The sequence below is a fragment of the Hydra vulgaris genome, chromosome 10, assembly GCF_038396675.1.
Source record: "Hydra vulgaris chromosome 10, alternate assembly HydraT2T_AEP".
Classification (NCBI taxonomy): Eukaryota; Metazoa; Cnidaria; class Hydrozoa; order Anthoathecata; family Hydridae; genus Hydra; species Hydra vulgaris.
Window position 1 is genome coordinate 42,510,834 of NC_088929.1, and position 27,107 is coordinate 42,537,940.

Here is a 27,107-nt window from a genome sequence, read left to right on the forward strand (position 1 = left end):
TCGATCCCCACCACGTCCCTGGTAGTACCGCGCTCAACTTGTTTCTCCGCGCAGCGGCCTTAATCGTCAAGGTTTGTGTTTCGGAGTTATAGAGTTGAGAGAGGGTTATAACCACTATTAAGTAACCTCCTCGTCTGTAGTGGCCTTCTCGGCCTTGAGGAGGTGAATAACAGAAAGAAAAAAAAAAAAAAAAAAAAAATGTAAAACTGCTGACAAAAGGTAGGAGTTATATATTTTATTGGTTGCTGCAAAAGCTTTCATGTGCAATACTTTAGAGTATGGGTTGGAAATTTGTTTTTATAAAAATTTTATAATAAATATAGTTTTAATAAATATATTTTTAATAAATATGTAAAACTGCTGACAAAAGGTAGGAGTTTTATGTTTTATTGGTTGGTGCAAAAGCTTTCATGTGCAATACTTTAGAGTACGGGTTGGAAATTTGTTTTTATAAAAATTTTATAATAAATATAGTTTTAATAAATATACTTTTAATAAATATGTAGAACTGCTGACAAAAGGTAGGAGTTTTATATTTTATTGGTTGCTGCAAAAGCTTTCATGTGCAATATTTTAGAGTATGGATTAGAAATTTTTTTTTATAAAAATTTTATTTTATCAACATTTTTATAAAAGTAGTCTAACTTTTAATTTTGTATACAGCTACCCTACACCCTTACAATATTACTGTTTTTTTATAGTTTATATTTTGATGATTTCTTGGAACCATATTTTTCAACTTCAATGAATTTTGCTGAATATGTCTTTTTTATGATCCTAAAGCATCTACAGTTAAATGTGAATGACGAAAGTAAAGAATCTTTACAAAAAAAGACGAAAGAACTTCACCGCTTTCTTGCGGAAAACTCATTTAATAATGATCAAAGTTTAATTAAATGTTTTGAGTTGCATCAAAAATGAAAAAAAAGCAATACTTAAAAAATAAAATGACTGTCCAAAAATGCTTAAAAAATCACACTGTCTTTACCACTGATACAGTTGATTCAGAAAGATGCTTTAGTACTGCTAGAATTTTATTACTAAGTTGAGAACATCATTGAGTGATAAAATTTTTGTGTTCTATCTTGAAAGTTTAGTTATGTTACACTTTGTTATACTTATAAGTACTACCATGCAAAAATGTATGCAATATTTCATTGTTTAGAAAATATCTAAATTTACATAAATTACATAAGTTAGTTAAGTAGTTTGAAATAAAATACTTAATTAAGAGTATTTTTTTTTTCATTACTTAAACACCTCTGGTTTTTTTTGTTTTTTTTTTTTAAACATCTTCGCTTCCAACAAGGCTGCAAGCAGCCACTAATTAAAGTTGGAAGTTACTGAATGAGAAAAGATGAAGATTGTAGAGCAAGATAACGATTGACAGACAACTTAAAAGATTGCAAATTATATGAATCAGGAAAGCAAGATGAAGAAAGCGAATTCCAAAGAGCTAATGTTCAAGGAAAAAAACTAGACGAATAAGCGTTTTTGGAGCACTTAGGAACAGTCACAGAAAAAGGATGACACATAATTGAATGACGAGTAACACGAGAATGAATTTTAGTTGATGGCACAAGAGACGCTAGCTCTTTAGAGCAGTGCCCATTATAGTATTTGTAGAAAAGAGAAAGAAGCAACATTACGACAATGTGATAATGGTTGGAGGTTGGCTGCAAGACCAGGTCCAACTATGTTTACAATGCGTTTTTGCACCTTGTCTAAAACAGAAAGGGCATCTTGTCTAATAGAGAAAGAAGATCCGCCCCAGATATGGCAACAATATTCCATACAAGGCCAGATTTGAGATTTATAGAGATAGAGAATAGAATCCGAAGTAAGAAAGTGACGAGCTCGATAGAGATGCAACCTTAGCAGATGCTAATTTTGCAACTGATTTGATATATGGTTTCCAAGAAAGATTGGAAGTAAGAGTTAATCCTAGAAGATGAAGAGTAGGTGACTCATCGAGTACATCACCGTTCATAAATATAGGAAGATCTAAATTATTGCAATAACGATTGGCTGAAAAAATTGAGTTTTATCTGAATTAAAGTTCACCAGCCACTGAGAGCCCCATGCTGTAGCAGAAGTAAGATCCTTTTCAAGCTCAAATACCCCCTCCAAGCAATCAGAGAGTGTTGGTTTTTTATCATGACAAGAATAAATGGTAGTATCACCAGCAAACAATGCCACCTTAGATGTGAGAATATCTGGAAGATCGTTAATGTAAATTAAAAAGAGTATAGGGCCAAGGATAGAACCTTGAGGAACCCGTGAAGTTACAGAATAAGAAGAAGAGTGTTGTCCATCGAGGACAACTTTTATGCTATGATTGGAAAGGAAGGATTCAATGATTTTAAAGATGTTGCCGGATACACCATAAGAAGAAAGCTTATGGAGAAGACCAGCATGCCAAACTTTATCAAAAGCATTTGAAATGTCAAGAGCGATGACCTTAACCTCTCAACCTTTATCTAATGCACGATAAAACCTGTCAGTTATTACTGTTATCAAATCAGCTGTAGAACAAGAAGATTGAAATCCATATTGATGGTCAGAAAGTAAGTGATTAGATTCAAGATGAGAAATTAAGTGTTTGTTAATTAAAGATTCAAAAACCTTGCTTATGATAGGAAGAAGACTTATGGGACGGTAATTAGATGAATCAGATCGCTCTCCAGAATTTTTGAAGATAGGGATAACAGATGCCGCTTTCCGGTAGGCTGGAAAGCAAGACTCTGATAAGCACTTGTTGAATAGTTTTGAGAGCATAGACGACAGCTCCGGAGAACACTATTGCAAGACAATAACAGGTATGTTGTCTGGGCCACAAGCTGTAGAAGAGTCTAGGCAGGAGATCACTTTAGATACAGATGCTGGAGTGATATGAATGTCAAGCAATGGATCAACCTGTTTGTTGGCAATATCAGGTAGAAAGCAACTAGTGGAATCAAGAGATGATATTGATGAAAAGTTTTTAGCAAACAATTCAGCTTAGTCTTTAGGTGTGGTGACAAAGTCTGAACCATACAAGAGAGGTGGAATTATAGATTTGCCCTTATTATTGATATTATTAAAGATTCTCCAGAAGTCACGAGAGCCTAATTTTTGAGACGAGATACGAGATTTCATGACCTGAGAATGGGTTTTTGGCGTTAGACAAAACCTTTTTACAGTTGTTTCTAGCAGTAATAAACAGACGCCTATTTTCTGGAGAATTGTTTTGCTGATAAATATGGAAGTAACGATTTCGATTGGCAATCGCAGCAGCACAGTGTGAAGAAAACCATGGAGGAGAAAGAGGCTTGACCTGGAATTGTTGAGAGGAAATAAAAGATTCCATGCCAGCCTGAATCCACGAAGTTATGTAAAAAGCACATTTGTTGACAGGAAGACGAAAGATTTCTACCCAAGGGTCATCACAAAGAAAATCACGGAAAGAATCCCAGTCAGCTTTACTGTAGTTGTAAGAGGTTCGATAATAGGGGGATTCAGGTGATGAAGAAGAATGAGATAATAGTTTTAGAGAGATCAAACTGCGATCAGAAGCACCTAAGGGTGAATGTGGAGAAACTGAGCACTGACTAGGATCAGAAACAAGACATAAGTCGAGTAGAGAAGGTAAATGATTCGGGTTGTCTGGAAAGCGAGTTGGAAAGTTGACTATTTGAGTTAGGGATTGAGAAAGGCAAAAGTTGTGGGCTTTAATGCCTGCCGAATCACTGACACTAGAGCCAAGCCATTCAGAGTGGTGAGCATTAAAGTCACGAACAACAACTATATTAGCTGATGGATAAAGAGAGAGGGCTTGGTTAATATGATCAGAAATAACGTCAAAAAGTGTGCAGTCTTGAGATGAAGGAGAGCGATATAGAACAAAGAGAAAGGCAATAGAGTGAAGTGGTGCTAAACGAAAGCACATGAAAGAATAGTCTGTGGATTCAAACCTAGTTTCACAACAAATGGGTGAATTCTTACGAATGTAAATGCCCAGGCCAAGCATGTGACTATTGGAGTCTTTACGAATTAGAGGAAGATAACCACCAACACTAAGATCACAAGATGAGACAGCTGAACTCAAATTAGTCTCACAAAGAGCAAGTAGGTCTGGTGAACTTTGCAAGAGATAGGACTCAATAGAAAAGTTACTTTGAAGACCACGAATATTAGTGAATGATAGGTTTAGAGAACTTGGTGATGATGATGGTTTTTGTGTTTTATAGTTTTTGGTACTTTATTCATTTTTAAATTAGATTGAAGAACTTGACTCAAAGCATATATAGTACTCAGAACACTGTTTAATAGCTTAAGCAATTGTCTCATTACTACTAATAAACCCTAAGCCGTAACAAAGGGCTCCAAATGTGGCCTCCGCAATGCACACCAAAAGTACAAACAGGGACACCATCCATGCGCAAAATGGCACTGTTAATACTTTGATATTTTTCAGCTGTTGATGGAATCAGCCTCTCTGAGAGCTACCACAGAGTTTGGGAAACCTGACTACCAGCCAGCCTCAGAACCATAAAACTGAGTTTTAGAGCTGTACCCTTATTAGGAGATAATATAATGAGTTGCCTAGTCATAAAAACAGAGACACAAGCAAAACCCATGCATTGAGTCAAGAAGATCCACCATTTAACATCCTAAATTGGAAACAATGTATTAAAAATACATCTGCGCCAGCCTAATAGATGAAGAAGGGGTGCGAGGCTGGTCAACAGATAGAATCTGTTTACCCCTTAATAGTTGCTTATGATGCAGAGGCGACGTGGGGAAAAGTAAAAAAAAATCATTTGCTGTAATACAACAACAAGCAATAAAGGTCAAGTATATAGTGCCTGAATAAACCTAGAAAAATTGTTCAATTGTGAAACCTCCCTTGCCGTCATCACATTTTTGAGTTAATTTTAGGAGCTGTTTTAAATCACTGATGGCTGCAACTTTAGTCCCAGACATAGCACTTTTTAAAAGATTTAGGGAAACCTAGACAAAATCGACAAAAATATATATAACAGGAAGTAATAAAGTGCCTAACTATGTCTGTTTTATCATTCTTGGATTTATTGAATATTACCTTTCTATGCAAAAGCAGAAGTGGAACAATTATCAAGAATTGTAGAAGTTAACAATGATCTTTCTAGGTGATGTAAAAGAATAATGGATAAGATAGCACAACACTTGCTCAGCTGTGTAACAAAATATTAGTAAAATTTTTAATATTTAAGAATTTTGTGGTGGAATAGTTTACCATTAAATAAGATTTATTACAGATTATTTACGGATGATATTTGGATGTATTTTTAAAAGTTTAGGACCAATCAAGGACCATAATGGGATAATGCTCAATTAATAAAACAATTACTGCAATTTGTTTCCTTTAATTTTAGTGTTCTTTTTAACATTAAGTAGAGAATTAAATTGCATAATGACATTGGTACATCCAAAATAATAGATTTGTGCATTATTAAGAGGACCTTGAAATGGATTCTTTCTCTTATTTTTATCCAATGAAATATGATAAATTACTGGTCATTTACTTAATTTTTTATTCTGGTTTTAAATACTAGTCTTGCTGCACAACTTTGAACAGAATGCAGTTTTATTAAATGCCTTTTCAATTCCAAAGTAGAGGAAGTTGCAATAATCTAACTGTGAAAATGGTAGAGAACATACTATGGTGCTCAAATCTTTGTGCATTAAGAATTGTTTTATTTTGGATATTTTGCTCAATATATTGTAGCAGTATTTAACAATCTTATTTATTTGTGTTTTTAAAGATAATTCATTGTCAAGTATCTCATCTAAACTTTTTGCTGAGTCAACAAATCTGAGCCAGGATAGCTCATTTGGTTAAAGCCCTGCTGAAAATTCAGATTAATTATTGGCCGTAGCAGCAGAATTGCAGGTTCAAATCCCGGCTCCGCCTACTCAGCGTGTGAGTAGTACTTCGGTACGAAGGGAACTCGTCTCGATTAGCTCTGCTATCACAATGTTTCCTTCTCGACTAGTGAATAAATAATCTAGTAGAGTAAATGAAAATTATATTACATTATAAATCTAAAGCATTCCTTGTTAAAAAAAGTACTTTTAATAATAATAATAATATCTTTTTGATTGCTAGGTGGTGCATTAATAATATTTTTGTTTTCAATTGGTTAATACATAAGAATGATTTACTCATCCATTTAGATATGTACTTTAGACATTTTGGTATATCCAGGACTAGTGCATTATATTGAGATTAAGGAAAGAATGCTTTTAGAGTTTAATGATTATCTGAGTATCCAAAATTTTTAAAATTGGTTATGTTCAGATATTTGTATAGTGGTCTAATATAAATTTTATGGAGTTTTAGACCCAGGACTGTACCTTGTGGTGCTCCATATTTTACATTTTGGTTCGTGGAATAAGAGTTACCAATTTTAACTTTTTTAATTAAAAATGATTCGAACCACTTGTGACTTAAGTAAATTATATCTATTTCACAAGTTAATAAAAAAGTAGTTTTTGATGATCAATAGTGTCTAAGGCAGCACTTAGATCAATTAACATTAGTACTGATTTGGTATCCATTTTGAAAATCTATATGAAGATTGTTTGTTGTCATGTGGGAATCAAGACATTTGGAAACTTCTCTTTCTATTAGCTTACTAATGATTACTAAATTAGAAACAGGTCTATAACTTTTAAAGTTTTTCAGTATCTGTGGCAGAGTCTAACTTTATGATTGGAAGTAATGTAAAGACTATATAAGGCTTTATTCTAATATATATGTGTATATATATATATATATATATATATATATATATATATATATATATATATATATATATATATATATATATATAATATATATATATATATATATATATATATATGTTTAAACAACTTTAAATGTATTCTACAAAATATAGCGCTCAATGTTCCTAAAAGAACAGAGCAATTATAAATTAGTAGAAAAACACTTAACAAAAATTTTTTTTATTTAACACTGTGTTTCATCCATAAAGACTCATTTGAGTTCATTTATTTTTATAGTTTTTTAGGAGAAACTTATTTTTGTGCCTACATTTAGAAATTAATTTCCGATTTTTTGTTTAATAAGCATTCTTGGTTTGCATGTGTAATTATTTCAAATTTTTCTTGTAGTCATAGTATGCAATTTTTAGAAATATTGTTATATGCAGGCGCTGTTTTAAGGATAGACTAATTCAGTATAAAATCATCAATATTTTTACCTTTTAATTCCCATATATATTTTGACAGCATGGTGTCTATTGAATACTTGTTATTTTTAAAAGACTGCTTATGATTGGCAAAACATTTTTTCCATTCACCCTCTCAGGAGCGGATCCAGGTTGTAGCAAGTGTAGCAATTGTTACAGTCTGCTCAGTTTTTTTTCTCTTTTTATTTTTCAAATACATTTTTTTTTCATGCAAAATAAAAAATAATTTTAATAAAATATGGAGGATAACAACAACAACAACAACAACAACAACAACAACAACAACAACAACAACAACAACAACAACAATAATAACAACAACAAGCTATTTATTTTCCATAAATCATTTTTACAATTGTTTTGATAATAATAATACTAATAATACTATTAATAACAATAATAATAATAATATATTATAATAATATAAGATTAAAAAAAAAATTAATTCAAATTGTAGTAATAGTATTAATAAGTATGTTTACATTATTTACAATGAAAAAAATAATATTAACTAATATTATAATGGTAGTTAGGAGCATAAAATTATTTATAATAATAAGTTAATGATTTATTTAGAATGGAGTCACTCATACAGAAATCTGATCAAAGGAGTGACACCAATTTTTAAATATAATATAAGTAATAATAAGCAAGAACACACACTGAAGAACATGGACCGCAAACACATAGACCAAAGCACACAGAACATACTCTAAAACAAAAAACATGTAGAAGTCATAGTTTGCAGGTTTTAATAATAATAAAAAAATTAAAAAAAGGTACTGACGATAATTGTAGTAATGACAAAAAGAAAATTAAAAGAATATTTTAATCGTAAGGATAAAATGCCTAAAAGTTAGAATAAAATGTTTTTCAGAATTTTTTTAAATTGATATTGTGTAAGAGTTAAGGTATTTTAGGATATAGTTTTTTGGACTCATTCAAAATGCATGCAAGGCTCCTGTTCCATTTACAAATGCACTGATAAGCAATAGAATGATTACCATACTTCTGGGTTTTAAAAGATGGTATATTTAGTTTTCCATTGTGTGTATTTCTAGTAGAGTAGGAGTGTAATAGTCTACTTTCTGTGAACAAGTTTTTGATAGGAAATGGTAAGTTTTTATTTAAGGAGTCAAAAACAAAAAGAAGATTAGCATACTTTACTAGCGCTGAAAATGTTAGAATAAAAACTTTTTTGGAGGACTTCGATGTGTCAGATTTAATGGGTTGGAAGTTTATTATTCTAATGGATTGACGCTGAGACAATAGCAACTTGTTAATGCGATAGTTTCCAACTTGACCCCAAACTTGACAACAATATCTAAGATGAGATGAGAATAAACGACATAATGACGAATTATTGAAAGCATACCATTAGCTCAAGATTTCTTGCTTAGCTCATTAATGTGAAAGTTCCATGTAAGATTACAATCAATAATACACCAAGATATTTAATAACTTTTGAAGGATATAGCTGTTTATTATTATTTTGATTTTTATTCCAACATTTTTATAAAATAATTTTTTCTCGGAAATGAAAAAAAAATTAGTTCAGTTTTTTTAATGCTGAGACATATTAGGTTAGCATTTAACCAGCGAACTATATCTTTTAGATCTGAATTAATATTTTTACATAAAGAATGATACGATTTGTTGATGTGCAAAAGATTTATATCAACAGCAAACAGATAATCTGAGGAGAAGTGAACAGAGTTGACTAGGTTGTTAACATAGATTAAAAATAAAAGAGGACCTTGAACAGAACCTTGAGGAACACCACACAAAACTGATTTATTACTAAAATTGAAACCATTAATACTTACAAAATGTTTTTAATCTGAAAGATAAGATTGAAACCATAATAATTTAATTTAGAGATCAAAATACTATGGTCAACGGTATTAAAAGCTTGTTGTAAATCGATAAAAACACCTCAAACGAAATGACCAGTATCAAGAGCTTTCCTAATTTTCTCCATTATACTTATTAATGCATGGCAAGTAGAATGTTTTGATCGAAAACCGAATTGAATATCATTTAAACAATTGAATGAGTTTAGAAAAGAGTACACTCTAGAATACATAAGTTTCTCAAGAAGCTTACTAATGTTAGATAAAAGAGAAATAGGTCTGTAGTTAGTGCATGAAAGTTTAGAGCCATTTTTAAGTATTGGAATAACGCAAGTTAATTTCAAAATATCAGGAAATCTTCCATTTATAAATGACGTTATAAATAGTTTAAAAAGAATATTTGATATAAGAATATTTTAAATTTATAAGAATATTTGTGGGAATTTGTGGGATACAAGTAGTCAAAATGCGGCATTTCAAAGATTAATTCAAAATCGTAGCTGAGCCAAGTTGACTATGTTACGGAAATATTTCATTCGGAAAAATGAAATTCTTGAATGAAAAATCCATGTTTTTAACGGGTTTTGTCTCACATTCCCATAAATTTTTTAAAGAATGTCAAACATATCCAGTGTATCAACTTTAATTGCATTGGGCGTTAAATAAAATGGCAAATCGACTGTAGCAACTGGAGCAAAAGGCAATTTGTCCCATTTTGAAACAACTCTATACATACCCCCGAGTAGTTATTGTATATTTAGGCTGTTTAGCTGCAATTTTTTTATTAACAAGGAGGTCTTACGTAGTGACTAAAAGTCATCAAGCGAGAACCTGTAGCAAAAAAAAAAAATTGTGTAGCAAAGAAATTCTGCTAAATATCCATCCTCCGTTTTTAAAACTTTTTTCAATGATATGGATAGCAATCTAAATGAAAAGGTTTTATAATTATAAAGACTAAATTAAATAGCACCGCCTGTTGGTTTCTTTATTTAGTCTATTAGGAAAATGGTGAAATTTGTTTATGTTTATGAAAAATGGTGAAATGTGTTTATTGCTGTTCTACGAGCTATTTATTATTGAGGTTAAATGATTTAAAAACGTCCTAAAAAATTTATAGATTTCCCAGAGACAAAGAGAAGAAAACACGATGGATAGAATGTTTATCTAATGCGAGTTTTAAAACGTCTAGCAACACTATTATATGATCTGATTGGCATCAAAACTTCAAAAAGGTTAAACTAAAATAACATTTTGCACAATTTTCCTCTCAGATAGATTTTTAATTTATTCTAAATATGCAAGGAACTTTGTTCTACCTTTTTTTTTTACTTTAAAAATTTCTACTAGAAACTATTACTTCCTGTGACAAGGTGTATGTTATAAAAATGTTATTGTATCACTAATACTATCAAAAAATTGCTGTTTTTGGAAAACCAATGTTATAAATTCTTTTTTGAAAAGTGTTTTAGATGTTATGATAACTTGTAATACAAGTTATATGTTTGATGGTCTTAAATTTCTTTTGAAAATGTTGTGAAAACCTGTAAACAAATAAATTCCTAATTTTTATGTGATCAAATTCATCTAACTTTAGAATCAGTAAGAGAGTCAAATAGCAAAGCAAGGCAATTATGTGATAAAATGAGATCTAAATGATATGTGATAAAATGAGATCTAAATGATAAACAAAGAAAGTTTCTTTTGGATTTTTGTGATACAGCATTATGCTTGAAAAAAATCATTAAAATATCACCACATGTCACAAGGCATTTCACAAATTTTACCGGTGAAGAAATAGTCTAGCTGATTAAAACGCTATTAAGAGAAACACTTTTGTTACAATTATGTTATGTTAGGAAAATTTGTTACAGAACTACTTGAAACAGAATTTAACTTTTTGACAATATTGTTCAATGGCTTTTCTTTAACTTGATTAAAGATAAAGTTTGTTTAACTTCCATATTCAATACTTTTATGCTTTAATGCATTACTTAATTGAAATTGAGTGTTATCATCACAATAAACTATCCTATATTAATTTACAAAAAACGTTCTACTTGTTATTTGATTTGAAACCTATTTCTTTTTTTCATTATTTGACAAAAAGTTTATTTTAATGAAGTAATGAAGTTTATTATTAAAAATATGATATTTTATAGTATTATTAAACAAATTTAGATTAAATTTGTCATTTTCATTTTCAAATATCAACCTTCAATTTTTTTGCAGACTAACATTTTAACAACCACAAATATTTTGTTGATTTAAATATATAGATAAGTTTATATGATAATGTTTTGTGTATTTTTGGCATAAATACATTAACTGGCAATAGGAATACCAAGAACTAAATGTAAATACATCGACTGAGGATAAGGGTTTGGTCACGGTTTTAGTCATGATTAAAAGTCATAAAAGATAAGTAAACTATCATTTCGTTAAAAGGTATTTAGTTTAACTAGATAGTTTTAACGTCGCGTAAATCAACTAACATTCTTCTGCTCTAAACGGAAGGAAGAAGAAAGCAGTGGTAGGGACCTCATGAATTATTATAAGCCACTGTACAAGACTGGCGCAAATGGTGTGTGATATAATCCCCCACCCCCTATCAATGAATTTTAGTTCATTATGTCTACAAATTTAGCTCTTTTAGACCAGCAAACCGCCATATGTAGATCATATAGTACATTGGCAAACTTGGACTTCGGCAGGCAAACTAGTACTGTCGGCAAATGTAAAATGCGAGGAGCTTTTTTTTTTTTATACAAAAAAAAAACAAACATCTATGGCATTTTTGCTACAGTCAATAAAAATCCTGGATCTGCCCTTGCCTCTGGTACACAACTTCCACTCATTGGACAATTGTTTTTTTGTTTACAATTACAATTTTTTGTAGTTTTTTCATTTAGGATTTCTTTTTTGTTTATCAAAGCATTATTGTGACCTTTTATAATTCTTTCCATATTTTTTGTGCAACTTTAATTGTATTTCAATTAGAAATTTATGTAACTTATTAGAGGGCGGGAAATTCTTATCGATCAATTTTAAAAACACTTTTCCTATGTTGGTAGAAACATTTTTGCTATATGGAGGGTTGAACCAAATTACATTTCTTTTCAGGGTCAAATTTTGAACTAAAATGGGAATTAATTTCTAAATGTAGACACAAAAACAAGTTTCTCCTAAAAAAACTATAAAAATAAATGAGCTGATATAATAGTTACGCTAAATCCCCCTATTTAAAAATTTTCTACTATATATATATATATATATATATATATATATATATATATATATATATATATATATATATATATATATATATATGTATATATCTATATATATATATATATATATATATATATATATATATATATATATATATATATATATATATATATATATATATATATATATATATATGTATATATCTCTATATATATATATATATATATATATATATATATATATATATATATATATATATATATATATAAATATATATATATATATGTATATATATATATATATATATATATATATATATATGTATATATATATATATATATATATATATATATATATATATATATATATATATATATATATATATCTGTGTGTGTATATATTTATATATATCTGTGTGTGTGTTTGTGTGCAATACTTGCCTATTTTTTGACAAATGAAGTCATATTTGTCTCTTAATTCTTTTTGTTCTTTGACCAAAGATAACACTTTCTCCTTCATTATCTCAAACTCTGGTTGCATGGATATGTTTGTAACAGCAAGGTCTTTGTTTAGCTCGAATAAATTTTTAAGTTTTCTTCTTAAATTCTTTGTCTACATTATATGAAAAATAAATTTCTTATAATATCAAAAAAAATATTTAAGTATATAATTTTCATTTTAAACTATATTTAACTATTAGTGATGAGCATTTTAAAATTAGATTTTAAAGTATGTGATACCTATAGTAACTTATTATCATTATTAATTAATATTAATTAAAATATTATTAAGTAGTTATTACTACTTTTCTATAAAAAGTATTAGTTAAAAATAGTTTCAAAATTTTTTTATTTTTTACAAAAACAGTAAAAATTAAAAAAAAATAACAACTATCATCATATGAAAAAGAACTTCTACCCTTAATATATTATAAGTTCTAGTGTGAAGCTGGCTGTTTTGACCCTGTTTTGAACATCCATAATGTAAAAGTATTTAATAAGTATTTACAAAGTATGTTAGTCAAGAAGGTGGATAAAACTACTTTAGTTTTAAAATAGTTATTTCTATTTTATGAGTAAGTATAAGAAGTTGGTAGATAGTTTTAACTTTGAATTAAGTAGTTATTGCCCATCATTGTTTAAAAAAAAATTCAAAAACAAACTATACTAAAATGTAAATTATTAATACTACACAAAACCTGTTCAGCATCTTGAATAAGCTCATTTACTTTATCTTCATTATCTAAAACTTGTTGCAAGTCTTCTTTGGTATAATTATTCATAAGACTCATCAAATTTTTAACTATTTCATCCATATTATTACTTTCTTCAGTTGCCAACGACGATTGTGTCATATAAGATGTCTGCTCAGACATATAAGTATTCAAATACATATTACCATTGCTAACTGATGGGTAAAAAGGCTGTGGCATTGGCATTTCTTTAAATCCAGGATACTGAAAAGGCAATGCCATTTCTTTAAATATGTCTTTTTACAATCTAAAAATATTGGTTTAATTATCGTTTGCAACAAAAATATATTTTATTTACTGCACTGTGTGTACAATAAGAAAAACAATTATAAAATATTTTGTAAACTAACAGAAGTTCTTTTTATAAAATACATAAAACTATAATAATACCTGTTAATACGTGTAATCTACACGTAAAAACACGTATAAACATAAACCAGAAACCAAAAATTTAAATTTATAGTTAACCAAAAAGCTCTGAGAATCTTTCAATGTTTACATTTGCTCTCCTTTTCTTTGCTTCTTAATAAAATGAAAAAACAAAGAAAGTTTTTTTTACGCGAATAATGTATTATGAAAAAATAGACCTTTTTCACTTTTTTTGTTTGCATAGATATAATGTATCCATATAAATAATTTTTCATACTATTCTTTTAAATTAATAGGCCACACGGTAAATAAGTATTATATATATTTCAAAGGTTGTTGAAAAACTTGTGGGAGGTTTATTTAGGACATGTTATTTTAGCAACATGTTTAAAAAGGAAGAAACTAAAATAAAAATTTGGAATAATGAAATAAACTTTGTAAATTTAGCAGTCTATTGCTATAAAAACTATTGTAAATAAATTTAAAATTTTTTTTTTTAACTAGAATTTAACTAGAAAGTCATTACGCGCCTTACGCTTTTATAAATTTTAAATTATTTGCTAAAATTCCAAATATCAAACTAAACTAAAATTTGTACTTTCTGCTGGAAAACTATTTTAAACAGTAAAAATTATCTGCATTCGTTTTTTAAACAATTTTAAATTAAAAATAAATAGTATTATTATTTTTAAACTTATTCTAGGTAAAAGTTATAAATTAAAAGAAAAATGAAAAAAAAAAAAAAACGTTCTATGTGCGAAGACAGTTTCAAAAGCATCATTTTAAATTATTAATTTTAATAATTAAAAATAATTTAATTAAACTTAATAATTAATAAATATTTTAAGTTTTAATAGCTATGTATTAGCAATCTATTATCTGTCAACTTCTTTTATCAATCAAAACTCTAAGATAAAATAAAAAATGAAACTATTTAAGTCATATACAGGGTATATACTGTAGCATATCAGTCGTATACTGTAGCAACCAGGGGAGGGGGGCAGCAGGGGCATTCGTCCCCCCTCCCCCTAATTTTTCAAGTAAATATTTTTGAAGAAGTTGACTGAAAAATAACAAAAAAATAAAAAAGGTCCTTAAAACTATTTTGGAGTAGTACTGCCCCCTCCCTCCAATATAATTTGTGTTCCTATGGGCCTGATATATTCAAGTAGCTGATCTTCTGGCTAGTCATGATTCATTAAACTTGCGTGATACCAACGTGCATGCTTAATGATCATATACACATTTTAATATTAACGGTGCTCAACAAAACGCATGGTGTTACATTTACCACAGTTAGTATTAAGGTTAATATCAGGGCGAAACACACACAGAAATATTTTTTCATCTTTTTTTTATTCCAAATTAAATTTCGAAAAGTACCCCAAAAATGTATTTTTGCACACAGCCTAGTAACTCGAGTTAAGGTAAATACGCTATAATTAAATATGATAAAATACTTGGTAAAGAATTTCATAAATAAATAAATCCGCGAGCTGTAAAGCCGCAATCTTTGTAACTAGAAAGTTATTAATCTGACACAATGGGTTTCCAATCAATTGACTTTGAAACCCATTACTCCGAAAGTTTTAAAACCACAAATAATATATTACCTCGTGACTTTTATCACGCGGATAAAAAAATATTTAACGAGAAATATACAGAATATTTTTATATTGATACTTTTAAAACACAATTTAAATCATGTAACGAAGATTTTTATTCATACAGATAAACATAAGAAGTATTGACACAAATATTGACAAATTAAAAAACTTCCTTTTAGAATTTATTCAGCATGATTTGTCTTAAGGAAACATGGTGTACTGACGAATTTTCACTAATTTAAATTTTCATATTTCTAACTACAAAATGATTTCTTTTAAAAAGAATACTATAATAAACCTAACCCTGAGAGGAGGAGGAATTATTCATTAAGTCGCTCTGACGTCAAACGAAAACAATTGCATCGGCAGTAATGTTGAATGAGGTGATAACATTGCAAAAAATAAGAGAAAATCTTTAAAGAATTTTTAATAGTTAAGATTGTTTCAACAAAATCAATATGAAGACGTGCCAAAAAAATAATATAATTTTTATTCCAGTGAAGAAATATATACTAATATTTACGTCATGCATTACTACGGTATAGCTTCTTTTTTTTTTTGGAATTAAAAATTGATTTACAATACGCTGTATTTCAGTTAGATTATGCGAGAAAGTGATAAAGTTAGCTGCACGAGAGCTAGAAAGATTGTGATACGCAAAAAAGTGGTTATAAAAGAGTTTAGGGAGATTGTATCACGCGAAGAAGTGGTTGTTAAAACATCGAGAAAGATTGTATCACGCGAAGAAGTGGTTATTAAAACATCGAGAAAGATTGTATCACGCGAAGAAGTGGTTATTAAAACATCGAGAAAGATTGTATTACGCGAAGAAGTGGTTATTAAAACATCAAGAAAGATTGTATCACGCGAAGAAGTGGTTGTTAAAACATCAAGAAAGATTGTATTATATGAAGAAAAGGTTATAAAAGAGTTAAGAGATGATGCGAAGAACGTTTATGAGGAATTTATGTTTTGTTTTTTTTATTATTGCTAAATTTCGACATGCTTATAAACGTACATACAATATAAACAATCAATGATATCACAAACTATCCATTCAACAATGCCTTAAACATTTTACTAAAAGAGTTACTAGTAATTCTTTTAGTAAAATGTTTTAGGCATTAGGCATTGTAATAAATTATTGTTTATTAGTAAGCTTACAATAATTTATTATTTACTAAAGCTCAATTAAGTATTTAGAAATAAAAAGCAGCGAAAAAAGTATTTACATTGTTATTAAAATTCAAATGAAAAAAAATAATTTAAAGGATTTTTTAAAGAGTTTTTTGATGTTTACATTTTCAGAACAATTCACGGCTTCTACCATTTCGAATGGTATGATAACATTACATTCAATGAAAACATTACAATTACAATGATAACCTCGACCTAATCCATAGTGTATTTTCGGAATGATTTAGAAAAAAAGGTTAGAAACGACCTTTCATTTTCTAAGGCAGACTGTGAGGCTCTTACAATTAAAATAATTATTCACAAAAGAAAAATATTCTAGTATCTACTTGTTACAGACCACCTGATGGCAATTTTATTAAATTTTCTAAATATTTGATGCAAGTTTTTATTTAAACCAACAGTGAAAAAAAAATTATTTTGCATAAGAGACTTGAACATAGACTGTTTAAAATATAATGAACACGCCAACACAAAAACCTTCTTTGATAATTTGTTTCAGCACAGTATACTTTCATTAATAAAACTTCAATTACTGCTATAGATAATATACTAACAAACTCAGTTCAAGATGCATCTTATAAAACAGGAATTTTTAAAACAGACAGACCACTACCCGATTTTTTTTTCACTTGTACAATACTCAACATCATAAAACAATTAAAATATATAAAAGAAAAATTAACGAACCTTCTCTTTGCGATTTTAAAGAATCTTTATCGAAAACAAATTGGTCTACAGTTTATGTTCAATGCAACCAAGGGCTTACAAATATTGATTATAACAACATTTATAAACATTTCCCTTGAACAATACTTGATTATTACAATTAAATACTTGAAATGTCCATGGATTACAGAAGGAATTAAAAAAATTCTCAAAGAAAAAACAAAAATTATACAACAAGTATTTAAAAAATAGAAATCAAAAAAAATCTTACGTTATATAAACAATACAAAAATCTTTTTGAAAAAATTTTTAAAAAATCTAAAAAATTGTATTTTTCCTAGTGGTTGTATTAAAAAAGCATGGGATATTATAAACGAAATTATTGGTAAAACTAAATTCAAATTAGAAACTTTACCATAAAGTTTCTTTATCTGTATACTCAACTTCAAAAAATCTCCGAAAAATTCAATAACTTTTTTGTAAATATTGGCCAAAACCTAGCATCACAAATAAATAATTCGAACAATTCATTTAACACCTTTTTTATTGACCATACTAGCTTGCTACCTGAAAATGATCTAAAGTAAGAGGAATTCGAAAAAGCAAAAAAATCATTATAAAAAAACAAAGCTCTAAACATCGATGATATTTTTAGCAATAGATAGTAATAGATAGTAGTAGTAATAGATATCTTACCCTTTATAAAAGATCTTCTTTTTAATATTTTTAACTCATCAATTCGAACAGAAGTTGTCCTAGAAAAATTAAAGATAGCAAAAATTTTACCAATATTTAAAGCTGGAGACACGGCATCACTAACCAAATATAGACTTATCTCAATTCTTCCAGTATTTTCCAATCTTCTCGATCGAATAATCTACAATAGACTCTATAAATATCTAACAGAAAAAAAACTTTTAAATGAATATCAGTGGAATATGCAATCATAGACCTCATGAACAACATCAGCTCATCTTTTGATAAAAGATGTATTGGGAGTCTTTATTGATCTTTATAAAGCTTTTTGATGCGGTCAACCATAAAATTATGATTGAAAAAATGGAAAAAATATGGTATAAAAAACAAAACTTTTGAATGGTTCACTAGTTATTTAAATAATAGGCAACAATGTGTCATAATCGACGATATTTCTAATTCAAAACTATTAAAAATAAAATGTGGTGTTCCACAGGGATCAATTCTTGCCCCCTTGTTATTCCTTATAAACACAAATGACCTTCCTAAAGCCTCTACAAATCTTGATTGCATAATGTTTGCAGATATTATAAATCTGTCTTATTCATCTTCTTCTATCAATTACCTTTTTGACAAAGTCAAACTTAAGCTTCAACATCTTAAAGCATGGTTCAGTGCTTATAAGTTATCAATAAACGTACAAAAAACTAAATATATTTTATGTCACTCAAAGAAGCAAAAAAAGGCACTTCCATCAAGTCTTCCTTCTTTAAGTATCGATTTCAACAATATTGAAAGAACCCAAAAAATTAAATTTTTTGGAGTGGTTATAGACAAAAATGTTTCATGAACAGCCCAAATAAAGGTCATCATCACTCAAATATCTAAAAATCTTAATTTACTTTTCAAAGCTAGACCATTTTTATCACAAAAAAACTTAAAAATTCTTTACTTTTTGTTTATACATAGTTATCTTACATACGCTAACATTGCTTGGGGAAGCACACACAAGATAAAATTAATGTCTCTTTATCGATGGCAGAAACATGCTTCTAGAATAATATATCATAAAAACAAACTTACACATGCTAAACCTTTATTAAAAGAAATGAAAGCGCTAAACATTTATCAAATTAATTTTTATGCTAGTATACTATTTAGGGGTCGTCCATAAAGTACGTACGCTCATAGGGGGGAGGGGGGAGGTCTTCAAAAAGCGTACAAAAGCGTATGGGAGGGGGAGGGGAGGGTTCAATTTAAAAGTACATACTTCGATTTTCTAATTTATCACAATTAACCAGCTAATCAATAGAAAAGTTACATTCTGACTAAAGATTCTAGTTTACCAACATAAAAAGATGTATGGTATATGGAGTAGAGGGTATAGTTTTCCTCTATGCACACACATGTATGGGCCCCCTCAGAATTTTTTGATGTTCCAGATAGGACACTTTCACACATCGTGCAAACTCATAACTTAAGTTTGTTTATACCTATGCCAAATGAGGAGGCCTCGCAAAATATCGGGATGGCGGAGGCCTGTGAACAAAAAGCCTTAAAACGCTTACCCTCCCCTGCCCATATGTGAGGGCACAAATGAAGTAAAATTTTCAACTTTACTATCTAAAACTAAGTTTAAATTTATTGTCAGATTTTAATTTTTGTAGAAAAATATTGTAAATTACAAAAGTTATAACCATGCAAATTTTTTAACCTCCAAAATGAGAGGGGTGTAAATTTTGCATGGTCATAACTTTTTTGTAATTTACAATAATTTTTCTACAAAAATTAAAATCTGTCGATAAATTTAAATTTAGTTTTAGATGTTAAAGTTAAAAATTTTGCTACATATTTCCCGCACGTTTGGGCAGGGAAGGGGGAGGCAAACGCTTTAGGGTTTTTTGTTCCCAGGCCTCCGCCATCCAAATTTTTTGTAAGGCCACCTTATTTGGCATATTAACAAACTTAAGTTTGCACGATGTGTGAAAGTGTTCTATCTGGAACATCAAAAAATTCTGAGGGGGCCCATGTACACATGCCATCCCTTATATACTGGCCCTGAGTAAGACCTGAGGGCTGTCATTGATGGGATGGAGTCACCCCCAAAAAAAACGTGTCAATGGCGTCTCAAAATCTTCCAAATTTGACCGCTAGGTTTTGCTAAAATAAAAAGCTTCTTAAATTAGCAAAAGGGCACAAAATTTGCTGTTGCCCCCTCCCACTGGGTTTTACCCTTTGTTTTCAATATTACTGATCTTACGTAAGACTCGTTTTTTACTTACTAAAGAGGGGTGCCTGAAAAAAACGTCCACCTTAAGTATAGTTTATTTACTTTTTTAACTGAGTATGACTTCTTCTGTTTTGTTTTTTTTGTTTTGTTTTTTTGGTAGATATATTTTAGTAGTATTTGGTTAAATATAATTTTTTGTAACGGAAGTATATTCTGTTTATATTATGATGTGAAAAAGGTTGTAACTAATATGTAGTTGTGAAAATTTATATATATATATATATATATATATATATATATATATATATATATATATATATATATATATATATATATATATAAAAATTAAGTATGTATATATCGTCGACTTGTATATTTTGCTTATTTGTTTAGTTATGCGGGACAAAGAAAATAACTGATGTCACTTTTGTCTAATTATGTTGTGAAATCTCTCAACATTTTTGAGAGATTTCAACATTTGCATTCTGACATTTAAAAAGTAGATAAATTTGACATTTTTTAGATACAAATAATTTTTCAATCAAAATAAATTTTTATTTTTGTTCGGTTATATTTCATAGCAGGAATAATTTTTTATTTTACAAATATTTCATTATAATTATTCAACTTGTTTCCAGGTCCGTATGAAAAAATTATATTAGGGCGGAAGGGGGCAATACTACTGAGTAGGTCAAATAGTAGTAGGCCAAAAATTTTTGTCAAAGGGGTCAAAAACTTTAGTCAAATAAACTTACGCCAAAAATACGGATAACAAATTAGGTCTTTTCTATCCTTTTTTCTTTTATATCTTAATTTGTAATCGTTTGCTTTTTTCTAAAAACTAACTTCAAAATTATTTATTTGATAAATTATTGGAGGGGGGCAAATGCCCCTGCTCCCGCCCCCTCGGTTGCTACAGGCCTGGTTTCATTCTGAGCAATAGGGTGGAGTGAATTTTAGTTTTTTTTACAATTCGTTTAGCCTGGGTGTGCAAAAGTTGTCTATTCATTTCAGAAATACTCTGGAAAAATGTCAATGCTCTAGGAAATTATCTTGAGGTTCCTCAAGACCTCTAAAATTTTAATGGGTCCCTAATATTATGTAAAAAAAATTTTTTCAAAAGTATGTCATGTTGGGTCTCAAAAGAAGCAAAATTTTATAAAAATTTCAAAAATAACAATTGTTTTAAAAAAAAAATTGTTATTTTGAAGTTTATTGCAGAAAAAATGACCTTTTAAACTAAAAATGAAAAAAGTTTATTTTTTTTAATTATAATTTCAAAAAAATCTTAAATAATAATTTTTTTAAAAATAATTGTTATTTTTGAAATTTCTATAAAATTTTGCTTCTTTTGAGACCCAACATGACATACTTTTGAAAAAAAAAATTTTTAAATAATATTAGGGACCCATTAAAATTTTAGAGATCTTGAGGAACCTCAACATAATTTCTTAGAGCATTGACATTTTTCCAGAGTATTTCTGAAATAAATAAACAACTTTTGCACACCCAGGCTAAACGAATTGTAAAAAAAACTAAAATTCACTTCACCCTACTGAGCAATCTTCTTAAGTTTTCATTTTTAAATCGCTTCTCTTTGTTTGATATAGTAGAAAGAAAACAAGAACAAAAGACAATTCCTTTCAATTAAATTTTTAATGAATTATCAAATTTATTCATTGAAACTTTGATATATTTTAATTGCGTGCATTGCTTTTAAATACAGTTCTAAAAGGTTTAAACGAATAAAACATGTGTTGTCTTCTTTTATTTTCTTTTTAAATTATAAATGTAAAAAAAAATGCTAAATAGTAAGGGAAAGTGGGACACGAATTTTTTTTTTCAGGGTAGTTGCAATATATTTTTTATTTGATGTATGAACAGAACCAAACTAGTCTTAACAAATAAAGCAGTGTTTGGGGCACCGAATCCAACCCCTGAGATTGACAGAATATTTTAATAAAGTATAAATTTTTTGGTTTAAAAGAAACCCTGCTTTGGGGTAAAGTGGGACAAGTGTGCGGGAGAAGCGGGACATTCGGGGGAGATGTGGGACTATATAAAAACAACTCTAAATCTAGTTAAATATTAATACGAGCAAATTTTGATTTTAAAGTTAAGTTTAGTTTAAATAAAACGCGGCAGGGGAGTTATGGTAGAGCGCTTGGCTTGTGAGCGAGAGGTTTGACTTCCTCCACGTCTCTGGAAGTAACACGCTCAACTTAGTTTCTTCGCGCAGCGGGCCTTAATCGTAAAGGTTCGTGTTTCCGAGTTAAAGGGTTGAGAGAGGGTTGTAACCACAATAAAAAAAAATTTTAAAAATGTGTAGCCTCCTCGACTGAAGTGGCCCCTTTGGAGAGGTGAATAATAGAAAAAAAAAAAAAATTATCAATGCCTTTTTCAATTAAATTAATATTGCATTTTAAGAATTAAAATTTCTTTGTTAAAAAAAGAAAAAAGTTATTTTACATTTATGATGCCAAAGTTCACTTGGAAAATAATTTTGTTCTTGATGTTGTTCCAGCAAGCGGTTGAGGCAGGACTGCTTTTATATCATCAATATTCACACTACGAATGTCATTAATTCTAGGTTTGACAAATTTAGAAGTTTCTTTATTCTGGCATTTCAGGAAGCTGACCTCAACATCAAAACTTGTATCTATTTCTTTCTGCACTATGCCTACATAATAAGAAATGGTGTTTTTGCTACAAACCTCGCAAAGAACATAATCACTGACACTCGCATTTTGAATAACGCTAAAAGAAACAGTTTCCAATTCTTCTTTAAACTCTAGTGAGTAACAATTAGCAGAAACATCATTTGTTATTTTGATGAAATCTACATCAAGGTCACTGTTCGATTTCCGTAATATGTTTTTACTAACATTTTTAGATTTTAGAAGGACGTTTTTTTACCTTTTTGTTTGTTTAATACTTCATTTTTTATTCTTAAAATCTCTGGTGTTGATGTGGCTATCATACACTTTCACACGTCTTACGAGAAAAAGACGTGTGAAAAAAAATCTTACGAGAAGGTGCCTGCAAAATATATATTATAGTATTATATAATTATAGAATTTAAAGAAAACCTAAACTAAAAATATTTAGTTTAAATTACCTTTGGATAACCTCGTACAATCTCAGGAGAAAATACAGTGAAGCTTTCTTTTACTGCTTTATGTTGCACACCCAAACCTGAGATATCTGAAAGAATAGCACTTGTATTAGATTTCTCGCATGAGCCTTCGATGCATGGTTCTTAAGGCACATCTCTATCTGTAACAACTGCTTCATGTTGCACATCCAAACCTGAGATATCTGAAGGAACAGCAGTTGTAATCGATTTCTCACATGAGCCTTGACTGCATTGTTCTTGAGGCATATCTCTATCTGTTACAACTGATGGTAAAAAAATATCATCTTTATATACATGTCTATCATAAGGCCAAATTCCTGTCACACGAAATCCTGACATAATATTTGTTGTTGTGGAAGATTTTTCCCATGCTTGTCAAATGAGACTGGCCATCTCATAAATTGTAATGGCTTTTCCTGGATTGCTAACCATCCAGCTATTGGCAGCTGCATTAAAATATGTTTTCATTGGATCAAAAACAGACCTATCTAAAGGTTGTGTCTTATGTGAAGTATGTGGTGGCAAAGTCGTCATACAAACATGGTCCTCTTTTGCATATTCAAGTGACTATAGTGAAAGTTGGCTTTTATGATTATCTATAGTCAATAAAACTTTGTGATCGGCTGTTGGGCGAGTAAACTTAACAAAATGTTTTAAAACACCTATAAATATTTCAGCATTTATCCATCCAGATTGAATGGCTAATCCAATAGAACCTTCTGGAGCTCTTCTCATTTGTGGGTTTCTAAATAAATTTCTTGGAAAAACAATAACAGGTTATACTGCTACACCAGCTGCGGAGACAATCCAACACACTGTTACTAATTCACCTCTTTCTCTAGATGTTATTTGCCCAACTTGCTTCAATCCCTTTGATGCAATGACTAGGGTTCGGCAAGTTACTTATCGGTAACGTTACTACCCGGTAAGTTACCGGTAATCTACCGGTAGCTTAAATCTAGTTACCGGTCACTTCCACACGGATCATATCAAAAGTAAGTTTAAGGTATTTTTGATGTAAGATTGTTATATTTTTACTTAACTGAATGTATAAAAAAATATTAAATTGCTTAAGATTTCGAGGTGCTGTAAATTGAAATTTAGTTTACAGCACCTCAAAATGTCAGCAATTTATGTAAAAATATTAGAAAATACTTTTGGCAGCAAGTCATTCTTATATTTATACATAAATATTAATATTTGAGGCGAATTAAGTTTTGATATATTTAACACATTCATGTATTTCATTACAGGGGAAAAGTTTTCTAATCTTTTTAAATAGTTAACTGCTTTACATGCGTGGTTTTGTAGGCTCTGTAATCTTAATAATTTAGTTTTGTGTGTGTTGGCCCAAACAATATTAGCGTAAGAGAGATGACAATGAACAAGACTGAAGTTAAGCATTTTGCGTGATTTATAATCAAGAAAGGCCCTAGACTTATATAATACACTTATAGCAGAAGATATTTTTGCTTCGATAAGACTAATATGTTTTTTCCATGATAGGTTCTAATCAAATTTTACTCCCAAAAACCTTGTATAATCTACTCGATTTATTTCATTTTCATTAATTGACAGTTTTGGCAACTTTAACGGAAGATTAGTTGATTGTCTTATTTTATGGAAAAGAGTAAAACTTGTTTTTTTACAATTTAATGATAACTTATTAGCTATAAACCATTGGTTAAAGCTTTCCAGTTCAGTGTTCATTATTTCGAACAATATTTTTACATCAGAATTGTTGTAGAATAAATTTGTATCGTCTGCATACATAATTGACGATATTTTATGAGAAGCTTCATTCATATCATTAGGATATATTAAAAATAATAAAGGTCCCAAGATCGATCCCTGTGGGACTTCGCAATCAATATCAAGAGCCCCTGACTCCTCCAGGACAAGACACTTTTTTCTATTAAAAATATAACTTTTAATCCACTTATATGTTAGGCGTTTAATGCCGTAATACTTTAAATTTGAAAGCAAAATTTCGTAATCAACAGTATCAACTGCCTTAGAGAGATCGATAAATACTCTAAGTACTTGCTCCCCTTTATCAAAGCACATTAGTGATGGTAACATTACCCTTACCTTGAAAAGAAAAATTTTAGATGTTGATGTTTTATCTGATAAGAGAGGTAAACACGAGCCTTAGAATAAAACTAGTTTTAAGAGTAATTTATTTATCAATAGCTTCATTGAAAATTCCATCATATAAATCTCATTATTCAAGATTTACAAACATCATAAAATTATTTATCACCAAATCTTAATTTAAAAATTCTGTATGAAGAATACAAAAGAGTTTGTAAGAATGAAACAGAGTCTGTTAACCCTGCTTCATTATTTTTTTTAGAAAGATTTTTAATAGAAATTTTAACCTACATTTTCATTTGCCTCAAAAAGATACATGTAAAACATATGATCCTATAAATATAAAAATTAAATCATCAACTAGTGAAATTGGAGTTAAATCCTTAAAACACAAGTTGGAATTACATCAACGAAGAGTTAAAAAGTTATAGAAATGAAAAAAAAAGATATCAATCAAGCTTCCTGAGTAATGGCACTCAAGGAGTTATTGTTTTTGACACGCAAAAAACATTGCAAGTCCCATGCCTCACTACATCTGTCGTTTATTATAAACGCCAGTTGTGGGTATTTAACCTAGAGTAGTTGTGGGTATTTATACAGATTTTGCAATAATTGAAAGGCAGAAAAAATATAATCAACAAATATTTGTACTAGAGTATTGGTTAAATATCATAAAAACTGCCAAAAATAATTACCTTAATTTGAAGCATCCGAAATCAAAGAAAAGGTTTTTTAGTACTGCTAGATTTGAAATAAATATTACCATCAGAAAAAAGTCGATGCACCAGACGTGGACAGGAAAGGCGTGCGACTGCACTCTATTCCTGATCACCCTTGCTTTATTATTTTTTTTGAAAGCTTGACCACGGGTTTTAAATTATTTGATAACGCGCTGAAAAAACCCGACAAATGAAAGAAAATTATAAAAAAGCTAAACTCTAAAAATCGAAAGAAATCTGAAAATCTTTTTAATGTTGTTTATATTTTTTATGTTTTATTTTTTTATGTTTATGTTTTAATATGTTTATATTTACGTGAAAGTTGAATAACTTAAAAATTTTAATCTTTCCTAATGATTTTTACATCTGTTAATTAAAAGCAAACTTTAGTACAAATTATAGGCCTAAATTAATCAAATTGTAAGGCGATAAAATTTTAAGTATTTTAATTTACACAATTAAGACTTATCAAAGATGATAAATAATAAAATTGCATTTAAACATAGTAATAAAATATACAAACTTTTAAATAAAATATAATTTTTTAATAATATTCATTGTTAATTAATGTATAATGCTTTTTACTAATAACAAATACTTAAAATTTTTAAATTTTATAAGTTTTTTTTATAACAAAGTTTATTGAAACGATCGTTTTCGTTGTTGCTTATAAAATTAACCATACAAGTTGTTTTAAAAACATAAAAAATGCACTTGTTAACTATATAGTATCTTTCAATAATTTAAATAAATTTTTTTTTAATAGTATACAATCGTTAAAAGCAATCTCTCGCTTTATTACTATATACTTTATTTTGCGAGTTT

The 27,107-nt window shown here is 29.0% G+C and overlaps 1 protein-coding gene across 2 annotated transcripts in view; it reads right to left on the minus strand.

The window, feature by feature from the left end:
* Positions 1 to 26,283, minus strand: part of LOC105846896 (vacuolar protein sorting-associated protein 37) — a 43,895-nt gene extending 17,612 nt beyond the window's left edge. The window contains exons 1-3 of one of the 2 annotated variants that reach the window (XM_065808069.1): positions 26,259 to 26,283; positions 13,515 to 13,815; positions 12,757 to 12,928 (exon numbers count right to left, since the gene is read on the minus strand). In XM_065808069.1, the coding sequence (XP_065664141.1) occupies positions 12,757 to 12,928; positions 13,515 to 13,790 (448 nt within the window). In that variant the 5' untranslated portion in view covers positions 13,791 to 13,815; positions 26,259 to 26,283. Of the gene's footprint in view, positions 1 to 12,756; positions 12,929 to 13,514; positions 13,816 to 13,958; positions 14,115 to 26,258 lie in introns of those variants that run through there. The other variant, XM_065808068.1, reaches the window with a different exon arrangement.
* Between the last annotated feature and the right edge of the window lie 824 nt (positions 26,284 to 27,107).